The following is an 11,702-nucleotide window of genomic DNA, read 5'->3' on the forward strand; positions in this document are numbered from 1 at the left end:
TAATCTTAAAAGTAGAGATAGTGTCTGTCTCCCGAATCCAAACTGGAAGCTGGTTCCACAGAAGAGGGGCCTGAAAACTGAAGGCTCTCCCTCCCATTCTACTTTTAAATACTCTAGGAACAACAAGTAGGCCTGCAGAGTGGGAGCGAAGTGCTCTAATAGGGTAATATGGTACTACAAGGTCATTAAGATAAGATGGGGCCTGATTATTTAAGACCTTGTATGTGAGGAGCAGGAACAACCCCAAGACCTTACAACTAACATTAAAGCCAACTTCATGCCATCAGTAAAAGAACTCTTTATTGACTTTAAGAAGAGGTAGAAGTGATAGGAGGTGTCTTGACCCATCCAGTGCAGAAGGATGGCTTCAGCTGTGGAGTATTAGTGGTGATGGTAAGTGATGATAATATACATTTGTATATAATTTCTTACTTGTTTGCCATGCCATCATGCCATGATGAGAAGAATATCCACATCCATAACAGTAGCTGTAATAGATATGAATACATCTAATTCTAAATTTCACAGTATACTGCACAAATTAAGTATATGGTTAATACTTTGGTGCCCTAAGTCATGCAGATTTTGTGACATACTCTTTTTAGGATGTGCAAATATTAACACTGCACAGCAATTGCAGATAGTACTTATACTTATACTTTAAAGAGAGCAAGTCACAGTCGGGAATTATTTCCTGTGTCATAATGGTGCATTATCAGTAATCTCATTCTCTCACTGAGCACGCTCTGGTGAATGGCTAGCACATCATGATGCAGGTGGTATGTATTGTCCAGCATTGTGGTTAACTTGGAAAACATCCACATCTCTGACAGCACCTTACGAGACTGTAGGGCCACCCTGTGGACTCACTTTATTGAGTCTCTGTGGCACTAGCATAACACAGGTTGGGACTCTCCACAACATTTTTATAGAATATACTGAGTATTGCCCAACAGATGTTAAAAGAAGTCAGCTGCCCACACATTGGAAGCAGACTATAACTAATAACTAGTAACTAGAGATGTTCCCTATTTCAGTTATTCATCAGCTTAAAAGAATATACATGGCTCTGGCCCTTACTGTAGAGTGGAGTGTTGTTTTTAACCCTGTCCATTTTGTTCTCTATGTTTACAAGGTATATCACATATTTATTCATCCACGATGTCCATTTCAACAACCCTGTACTGAGGGTTAGAAGTTACCTGGTGTTCATAAAGACTTAAATCTATTTATTGCTCTTTGTTTTTTATACTGTTTATACAAGATTATAAACATCAGCAATTTTATATTGAGTACAATTGTGTGTTTTTTTTTCACAATTAAAATTTTGAGTATTTCTCTGTAGATGGCACGGGCAGTGATGAAAGTATTTCCAGATTTTCCCGTCATGAAATTTAAAACCTCAAAAGAGAAAATGGCAGAGGAAAGAAAATTGATGGCTGTGGAGATACTACAAGCATCAGGTTGGTTTGGGGGTGAATAAGAGAGAAAATGTGTGTGTGTGTGTGTATATATATGTATTTGAATGTATATGTGTGCGTGTGTGTAGATTGAAATGTATTATTCTGTTAGTAGTATTATTATAGTGCACAATAGCACTTTATGCTGTGGTCTAATCGATAGAAATTTGTAAGTACACAATTTAACATATGCATGAATTGGCCTTCAAACGAATGTCTATCTAATGTGTTTTGATCCTGTATTTTAGTTTTTGACACTAACAGCAACTGTGCCATGTGTTCGCTGACCAAGCCACCTGGATCAGGACCTTCAATGATGAACTGGGTGAGTTGGAGGGTATTTGAATTTCTCAAAAATGTGTAAGTCTTTGAGTATAAATGTTTTTGGGTTTTTTTTGCTTTGTCTGTTTGATTTTAAATAGATACAATGTGACACCTGTCAAAGATGGTACCATGAACAGTGCCTTGACATGACCAAGCGTGGAATTCTCTCCTGTGCTGTTAAATCACAGACTCATTGGATGCTTGTGTCAAAATATTTGAAGACGTACTCTGTTGTCTCCACCAAAGTGATAATTTGAGCAACATAATACGGTGAAACGTTTTCATACATATTTCATGCACATTTCAGTGATGTTGTCATTTACCTTTAAAGCACCTTTAATGTTATCATGACTGCACCTTTTGGACTTTACAATTTACTGTCTTTGTATTGAGCTGTTCCCTTTTTCTGGGTTTTGTTTTCCAAGATAAACAGATTTACCTATGTTACTTTTATGAAAATGGTTCTATTTCATAACATTACAAATACAAAGAAAAGATTGTGTCATTAATATGTAAAGACAAGAAATCCACTTCAGTAAATTTTAATAAATAAAATCAGACTGACTTGATATTGATATGGAATCACTGTGGGGTTGGATCCTGTTGATCTAACATGGATTCATCCTGTGGAAACAGCAAAATTCTATTTAAGAGCATTTTGAAATCGTTAAAAAAAAGTAGGTCGTATATGCTCAATTTGAAAAGGCTTTTATTTTTGGAAGGCAAAATTAGAATGACTTGATATTGGTATGGTATCACTGTGGGGCTGTATACTGTTGATCTAAAGTGGAATTACCCTGGGGAAACAAGAATTTTCCATTTTAGAGCATTTTGAAATCACTGAAAGGTAGGTGAAATATGGACAATTTGAAAAGGCTTTTATTTTTGAAAGGCAAAATCAGACTGACTTGATATTGATATGGTATTACTGTGAAAAAGACTGTGGTTGGAAAGTGTTGATATAAAGTTCAAATAGTCTTTGGAAATACGACTTTTGCTTTTAAGAGCATTATGAAGTCATTGAAAGAGTAGTTCAAAAATGAAGATTCACAGGGCCTTTACTTTGAAATCCAAAATAAGATGGCCTTGATAGTGACAGGGCACAATTAGGGTACAAGGCTGTGTCATATAGATCTAACATTACAGTTTGTAAAAAAAAAACAAAAAAAAAAAACAGCCTAAATTATATGTTATTATGTTCTTAACATATCTGTTAATTCACTCGAAGTTGACTTTTATTTTGAAATCCGGTTTCCACATCCCTTCCCGTAATACTTTGAATACACAGGGAACAGAAAATAAACTGGAGGCTGGCTTGACTGCAAGTCTCGAATTGGAGGCTGGCTTGACACAAGTAAAAAACAGATACTTTTTAAATTCTATATATAACCCCTTTGTAAACGCTGTTCACCTGAGTCTATTTACCAACATATGTAAAGATATTAGACATAAAAAAAAATACAGGGAAACATTGGAAATCAGTTTTTGGCAGGCAATCACTTTTTGGCACAACACCTGCTTAATTACGATGCAGGCGTATTTTTTCTGCAACTCCCTGCAAGCCCTCTTCCTCCACCAGCCGGAAAGAGTGGAAGAGTGAACACTTTGGAAAGGTTAAAGATGTTGGAGTGAGGATGACCAGCTCAAATCTGGCTGAGGTGTGGAGCTCTTTTCCAAATGCGCCCCCTCTCCGCTCGACATGCACCACTCCGTCCGCGGTCATGTGAAAGTGATGCTGAGGAATGAGTGTTAAACAATTAAAATGACTAGCTATAAAACTGTTGATCGTTGTGAGGTTGGGGTCTCTGTATTTTGCTGAAGGAATTTGAAAAAATACATTTGCGCTACAAAAATATCCGTTCGGAAAGGCGGAGCACGCACGACCATACCCGGCTGATGGCACTCCCGCCCTGCCGCATCCTCGGGTTAAACCAGCACCGCCGACAGAACGAGTGAGAGCGCAGCTGGCACAAAACACGGATCGCTGGATGGCCAGTTATTCATCAGTGATATGTAGCAAAACCAAAATGTGTGGTAGCATTTCTTCAAAAGAATAAACATAAAAATATCGTACAGCCCAGTGACAAACAACATTAGTAATAGTGCATTTATTTCCACATATTCAGAACTTTTTATTCCTTAAAAGTCCCCAGTTCCAAAAATGTGTCCTCAGTCAGGCTCTAGTTAAAAATTCAAAACATCTTTTTTAATTTGCAGCACTGACTTATTATACAGCTCGTCAAATATAGTTCCAATTTTAACAACGATTCCAAAGACACCAAAAAGCACACAGGAACACCAAACTGAGTAAACAACACTGTTCCAGCCTGGTGCTGCATGATTTCCCAAACGTTTTGCCAGTGGGAAATCAGAATTCACCAGCAAAACAATTATCCCGAGCAGTTGTCCCTCATGGATAGCCACATACAGGTGACCGCACAGCAGCAAACAACCACACTGCGTGGTGGTAATCCCGTCATCCTGTTAATTCATTTTAACACCATCTGTACATCTGTCAGTCAGATGTATTCATTATTTCCACCAGTTTCCTGGACGGGAGCTTTAAAATTTGCAGAGCGTTGCAGTGAGGAGTCTTCATGTGAGGGTTCTGGGTGCTGCAGAGAAACAGAACAGAAATGCATTACAAATTAATTACATATTAAAAAGTACCTTTTAGCAGCAAATAATACACTCATAAACTAAAGTTATCATTTTAGTTACCACAGCGGGTAGCTCCATGCTTAATTTGATACAGCTGTTTACCCATCAGCATCAAATGTGTCTCCTCCTGGGATCAAACCAGGGAACTTGCAAATGTGTAAATTATACAACTATGAAGCCACTAATTATTTGCTGCAAAACGTCCTCAAATGACAAAAACAAAACGATGTAATGAAGATACAGTCGCTGACATGCACTTTATTGCTGCGTATACTAAGAGAGCTCCATCAAGCTCACCAGGATTGAAATCCACTATTGTTGAACAAACGTCAGTGGTGTGGTAGCAACAGAAATCTAACATATACAAAGCAGAAAAAAAGCAGTAATGATAACGCATTACTGGCTCTACATTAACAAAACTAAGACAAACTCAGCAGGTATAAATACATAAAAAAGAACAAAGGCAAAAATGCAGGAAAAATGAAATGTTAATGTCATTAAATACTTTGTTACCAATTTATGTTGCATGTGAATATTCACCTTCCCGTCCATGAGTGCATTAAAAAAATAAGAACAACATTAGTCTCCGTTAAAAACCACTGCTGTGTGTCTAATTTGGTTGGATGAATATTAGGGCTGCCACGATTAGTCGACTAGTCACGATTACGTCGACTATCAAAATCGTTGACAACTAATTTAATAGTCGACGCGTCGTTTGAAGCTTTGTAAGATCCCAAAAGACGCAGGAATAAGTAGTAGGATTTAAGAGTGTAATAACGGACTGAAACAGAAGATGGCAGCACTGCATGTACAAGGATGCCAGCTGCCGTTAAACCCCGAAGAAGAAGAAGCTGCGTCCCAGAATTCATAGCACGGCCCATCGCGGCCCAGCTCAGTTTCCAACAATGGCGGCAGCTAGTTAGTTTTAATACTACTCTTATTATTCTTTCTGGGTCACAAAATAAACGTTTAACATATTTTCAGGCGAGAATGTAGCTGTGTAAACCTCAAATATCTGCACAGTTTATCAAGACACCACATATTTTCAAAAGCGCTCCGACGTTTTCGGAGACGTCTGTTAGCCACTAGCTCGATAGTTAGCCGGGGACGAGGCTCACTAGAGCCGTGAGAACACCGGACTCTCGGCAAATCATTTTCAAACCCACCGCCGTCTTTCGCTACTCAGGTTAAACATGATATATAAGTCACTTATATAACTTCAAAATGTTATTGTTTGGCTTTTTTTTAGTATTTTATTTGTTACTGAGGAGATTAAAATTATAGTTTTTACACAGCTGAATAAACGTCAAGCAGACTACTGATCATCAGAAGTGTGAGATGCTCGAGAACATACTCCGGTGAGTTTATTAAACTCCACCGAAACAATCTACAAATTTCATTAAAATTTAATAAACTATCATCTTGTCTTTATTTTTAGTTAGCACATACCTTAAACACTTAAAGCTGTAAGCTAATGATAGTTATATAAGAGCAGATGCTGCTGGTGCAATAAGCTGTACGTTTTACGTTCAATGGATGATGATCTGATTAGTCGACTAATCGCAAAAATAATCGGTGACTAGTCGACTATCAAAATAATCGTTTGTGGCAGCCCTAATGAATATAAACAAAAATCTATTAAAAAAAAAGGGGGGGGGGGGGGGGGGCCTCACCTCATCGACAGGCTGTACGTCTGGGAGCTCAGGTCTGAGCAGTGCAACATCTCTGTCTGGTTGATCTTGAGAAAGGTTCTCATTCCCTTTTGAAGTTTTATTCTTCGACTCAGACGAATCTGACCGAGCAGCTTTTGGCTCCGATTTGGCTTTGTTTTCACCAACGCTGTTATCCTTTGCTGCTGGTGGCCGTTCTTCTGCTCCCCGCTGGTTTTCTGAATCTGGCTCAACAGACGGATTCTGGTCTGCCTCAGGAACTTCCTTGGCCCGCTCAGCGTCCGGCTCATCCTCAGCAGTTCCTAGAGTCTCAACCCACTGCCTGTTGGGTCTCCTCTGATGCAAGTCATTCCTGTTTAATCTGGCTTCATCAGCTCTGTACCTTAGGGCATGTTGCTGTTGAGGTGCATCCCCTCCTGCAAAATGATCGCAGTCCTCAATCCTGAGGCGAGGTTGCGCTTGCGGTTGTTCCAGCTCTGGTGGTGGTGGATCCCTTCGAGGGCGGCGTAGAGGTGCCATGATGCCATGCTGGAAGGCTGCTTGCACACTTCCATACATGAACACCTGTAGAAGAGTCAAACATATATTTATATATACAAAGCAAAGACATACAATGTATTGCTTTATTAATGCGAATAATGCTGTGTATACAAAGCAAGCTCCATAATGTGAATTAATGTGAAAAAGGGGACAATTTGTACCACAACGGCGATCACGATAGTGAGCAGGACTGGGATCTGCAGGGTAACTGGTAGATCTTTAAGGAGCGCTCGAAGAAATTCACTGATTCCCTGTCCGAAGTGCTTCAGTGGCTCTGTGATGAAGGTCGTAATGGTAACGGAGATTGCCTAAAAAGGGAAGGATGTCTAGGTCATAACAAAGTCCAAGTGCATACCAAGGAACACAGTTTGGCATGGTAAAAATATATAGCAGTTAGAACAAGGTAGACTGGTTGCTGGGTAAAATCGGTGTAAAGAAGGTGCTGTACCAAAATCCTCCTGGTGACAACTTTGGTTTTTGCCACAGTGGCTGTAATTTTTCACGTTTGTCTGCAACAACTTGCCAACTAATAGCCGAGCAGTTGCACAACTTGAAAAAGTGTGACACAAACTGGACATGGAAAAAAAGTTGGCAAAAGTTGTGCTTCAGTGCTGCAGCCAAGATGTTTCAAAATGCAATTTCAAAATTTGTACTTTTTACTTCACAACTGGAGGTTGTCGTATGGTCGTGGGCAGTGTGTGACTGGCAACTTACTCGCTCACTTCTACGCTGTCAACATATTTGTCACATGTCCAAAATGGCAGCCAAATTAAAACCACGTGTTTAGTGGTGATGTGTCCACAAAACCTCAATAACCCTTAATAGACATTCCAAAGAGTGGCCTACCTTGGTTGGAGGTACCAACAGGATGGGATTAACCATAAGAACTTCATAGTATCTCTTACAGGGGTCATCTTGAAGAGTCCAGGTGCTTCTAAACCACTCTGCAGGATACCAAATACAGGTCCAAGCTTAGGCAGACGTTATGAGCCAAATACGCTTAATATATGGAAAAGAGCAATGCTGGAGTCTAAAACTGTTAAAGCAGCTGAGACTTCAGAGTTTGCACAATGACTCCACAGGGACTTAAATTCCTCTCCATCTTATGGCTGTGCAGTGAAACGTATTTCAAAATGATATTTAATACGCTCTAAAAAGGAATGTTTTTCTCAGCCAGTTAATATTTTAGATGCAAGAGGTTTTCACAGAATGCCGTGACTGTTCATGCTTGGTGATTGCATACCTTTCAAACTGTCACTCCAGTCAATTTTCTTAACCCCAGTGCATTTTGCATTAAAGCCCTCCATCTTCACTATATTATTTTGATGCTCAGCAAAGGCAATCTGAACAAAATATAAATATTTATTAAAAACATTGTATTTTACAATCAAAGCACTGAAATACAGCTAAACTGAAACCACTGAAAGCTCCTATTTACCTTGTACAGGTAGAACCAGTTCCAGATAATACTAACGAAGAAGCAGACGGCAAACAGTCGTCGGAACTGCACAAACCAGGAGATCGTTGTCCACAGTTCGGTGCTGATAATGACTACTATAATCAGGATAAATGACCCGATCTGGAGGAGAGAGTAGAGTACAGTTTGAGTGGTTACAGAAAATAGAAACCATTAAAGCACAGCAGAAGCATTAAGAAGAGTCAGAATAGAAGGAAGCCAGAAGTAAAAGCTACTAAAAACTTACTTTTAATACTGTGTCCAGCTCCACCCCAAAGGTGTCTTCAAATCGCCACTTCCAGGCCTCATAATCATGCGGTTTAAGGTCCACGAGTATCTGACTGATGGCGTTGTCCAGAGCGCCTGTTCTCCATCTGTCTTCACCCTCCAGAAGTGTCTGGATCTCTGTCATGGCTTGTTTGGACAGTTTGACTTTGGCATCAAAAAAGACATCTGTGGAGTCACTGGGCTGGGGAGAAATTAGAGCAAGTGTCTTAAAATTGCAATATTTATGACACTTGGCCAATTACTGAAACAGAGAATAAAAATTATGGCACAATATGTTCAACTAAAATCTCATAATTCACCATAAAACATGAGATGACCACCTACCACACCCACTCTTTGTATTTCCTTCAACAGTCTGCTCAGAAATCGCTTGAACACTGGACTGCATGTTGGCTGTTGTGAGATGAGCTTGATCGTCTTCTTTTGATCTTCATTCTGAAGGAAGGAAGGTGGTGTAACGATATGAAGGATATCTTCTTGGCACACTTCGCCATAATTTAAACATCTCAGCCTACCCGAGTCTTGTTGCTGACCCACTGATGGCTGTTCTAGAAGTAGTAACAAAACTCAAATCATGTATAATCGGTTTCTTGTACATTCAGTGATGATCTCGAGCCAATAGAGCACCTTTGGGATGTGGTGGAACTGAAATGTTTCCAGAACCTTGTTGAACATAAGACAGCTCTGAATGCAAAAGAGGCTCCAACACAGGACTAACACGGTGTACCTAATAAAACATGCACAGCGAGTGCACATGTATACATAAAATGTGATTGAATGTGATAGGCAAACTATGTGATGACACCATAGTAACAGCCTGACTTTTACTATGGTAATGTCCTGATACTCTTGATGGTCCAGTATCTGTAAGTCTGACTCTAGTTAATAGAAAGTGAGAGGCTTAGAGTGCAGCTAGTCCTATCCCTGATCCTCAGATCATACTTTAGTTTCTTTTTAGAGGCTACGTTTCAAAAGTCCCTCAGAAAAAAAACTTTCCAGACTCCTTAAACCTCCCACACAATTCTGTTTAAAAGGGTACATGAAATTGTTTTCTAAGCTTGAACGCAGAGCTTGACTCAGGAGTGTAAAATGTGTCAACAATTGTGCTAACAATGACAAGAAAGTAATAAGCCTGGAGCCATACTGTTAGACAAATTGGAAATTGTTTTTCAGTTCTACACCTTCAATTAACTCATTCAATTTGAATGGGGGAAAACTTACATTTTGAAAATATGAATATGCATTGTGCCTGATTTCTTATTCAAAACACCAACCTGTTTCTGTAAGTCCTCCACTTGCACTTTGCAGGACGTCAGCTCGGTCGGGCTAGAGTCCTGATTGTACTCTCTTCTTTTAGTGCCCACGTTGTCATAGCTTGCTGGCTGCGATGCAAATACACACTCTTAATATCAGAGCTGGACAACACAACGTCTTCACAGTGATCAGAACCGTGTCAAAAGCAGCTGGGTCAGAGTAAACAATCTCCCAACCTCAGTAGGCTTCCTCATCGTTTTGGTGCTAGCATCGTAGTTGAGCATATCGTAAGGGTCGAGCCACTCGTTGTCCTCCTGCTGGCCCACGGCAGTGAGCGACAGGCTCCACAACAAAGCAATAAATAACATCCTGGCCGGGAGAAGACAGGCTCCTAACCAGAGTTAAATCCTTGACAGTGAAAGCAAGCACAGGTGTGCACAACTTTAGCTAGCAACGTTAGCTAAGTTTAAAGCTAATTTTTAAAGCAACTTTAGACTCACTGAATAAAACGTGACTTTTAAGGTAATATGACAGGTTGAGGCGTGGGTCACATATTAACACTAAACCGTCTATACTGAACAAAACAACATAACAGACCTTTCCACAAAAAGAACAGCTTTACTGTACAGGGCTTTGGAGTTGACGTCACGCCGCAATGCTTTGTGGGAGCGCGGCACCATTTTCGGGGTCTACGAATCAAAACAAACACACTGTGTTGGAACGACGATTACAAGATGCTTAAAAGCAGCTCAAAAGAGAATGGACTGTATAGAGACCGATTTCGTTCAGAGGCGAAGCGGCGGTACTTGCAGAAAATAGCGTGCATTGGAAATGTGGACCCGTATGAAATACGGCCGTGGAGTAGAAACCCTGAAGACCAACCGCTATTGACGTAGCCTGACTTATTCTCGTACCTTGTCTGTGGAGTCAGCGCGTCATTCAAACAAAGGTAAGTCAGCTCGAGTACTGCGTGTGAAATGCGTTTGATTTCCCTGCAAACATTCACATTAGTGCAGCATAAATTCATTCATGAGGGGAAACTACAGTGAGAACATGTGGAGGCTGTTAGAGGGATAATATAGTGAGTTCAGTGCATTGATGTGACATTGTCCTGAATGATTTAGTTATTCTCTATGGTTAAAGAAATTGCAATGATTTATTCATATTTATTATAAATAATCCTAATTATACATCTTGCTTCCATATTTGTATCTTGTGTCACTAAAAATACATTTTATTTTTATACATTGATTAATGACCTGCAGAATCTCCTTATCATATTAAGTGACTCATAATTGTCACTTTATGCTTTCTCCATCTCTAAAGTGATGACATCCTTGCATTACATACTTTAGGTTCATTTTCTGCAGGCAGGTTTCTGACAGAGAACAGGCAGATTTACACTATAACATGCAGCCTTCTATAGATGGACACATAAAGAAATGAAAAATTACATGTATGTGCTAACTTTCTAAACACTTTGTTACATTACACATTAAACACATTTATGTCGGCCTTGGCTCATAGTTCTTGTCTTTAAATTAACTTTGTGTGTTTCAGGTCCTGCACTCTCAAAGACTGAATGAACAGCATTGCAGCCATGGGTCACTGTGAGCATCACAGGGAAGGTTGAAGCCGCCCACTGCACCTGTAAGGCCGGAGTCGCGGAGACCTGCACCCACGTCACTGCTCTTCTGTTTAATGTAGAAGCAAGAGTGTTGATCTGTGGCACAAGGACTGTTACAGATGAACCTGCATGCTGGGTTTTGCTGGGTAATGTGACCAAGATACAGTCAGTGTATCTTGGTCACACTGGCCAGTGGTTGGCCATAAGATAGACTTCTCCTCTTCAGCTGCCCAAAAAAGGCTCTTGATCAAAACATAAACAGACCATCTGTATTGAAAGGCAAAAGGAGCCGTCCTCTAAAAAGAAAAATTCCACCTGCTACTGTGGAGGAGTTGTCACTGCTATAATGCCATAATGTTTTATCTAGGGGTCTAGATTTGTGCCTGTAGTGCACTGCCGTGTAAATAATTTGCATTTACTGA

The 11,702-nt window shown here is 40.0% G+C and overlaps 1 protein-coding gene across 4 annotated transcripts; it reads right to left on the reverse strand.

The window, feature by feature from the left end:
* Positions 1–3,877: 3,877 nt before the first annotated feature.
* Positions 3,878–10,343, reverse strand: LOC102788374 (chloride channel CLIC-like protein 1). 4 transcript variants are annotated; one of them, XM_087835776.1, is made up of 11 exons: positions 9,890–10,342; positions 9,674–9,781; positions 8,724–8,834; positions 8,359–8,580; positions 8,094–8,234; positions 7,899–7,998; positions 7,502–7,599; positions 6,817–6,963; positions 6,119–6,679; positions 4,959–4,985; positions 3,878–4,399 (listed from the first exon to the last, which is right to left on the reverse strand). In XM_087835776.1, the coding sequence occupies exons 1-11, from the start codon at positions 10,019–10,021 to the stop codon at positions 4,304–4,306; spliced, it is 1,743 nt and encodes a 580-aa protein (XP_087691902.1). In that variant the 5' UTR covers positions 10,022–10,342; the 3' UTR covers positions 3,878–4,303. The 4 variants fall into 4 exon arrangements, 3 of the variants coding, with proteins under 3 accessions (XP_087691902.1, XP_006803386.1, XP_035769060.1); XR_015717171.1 differs by having other exon boundaries at positions 4,378–4,399; positions 4,743–4,985; positions 9,890–10,343; XM_035913167.2 differs by lacking the exon at positions 3,878–4,399 and adding an exon at positions 4,743–4,799.
* Between the last annotated feature and the right edge of the window lie 1,359 nt (positions 10,344–11,702).

This window comes from Neolamprologus brichardi, chromosome 23 (genome assembly GCF_056152115.1).
Source record: "Neolamprologus brichardi isolate AB-2024 chromosome 23, ASM5615211v1, whole genome shotgun sequence".
Lineage (NCBI taxonomy): Eukaryota > Metazoa > Chordata > Actinopteri > Cichliformes > Cichlidae > Neolamprologus > Neolamprologus brichardi.

Bases quoted from the DNA above. Each gene is read 5' to 3' on its own strand.
- LOC102788374 (XM_087835776.1), bottom strand. From the start codon at position 10,021: ATGTTATTTATTGCTTTGTTGTGGAGCCTGTCGCTCACTGCCGTGGGC. The intron at 9,782-9,889 runs GTTGGGAGATTG...TTTGCATCGCAG, and splicing joins CGATGAGGAAGCCTACTGAG to CCAGCAAGCTATGACAACGT. The intron at 4,400-4,958 runs GTAACAAAGTAT...GTTTCTCTGCAG, and splicing joins TTCACATGCAACATAAATTG to CACCCAGAACCCTCACATGA.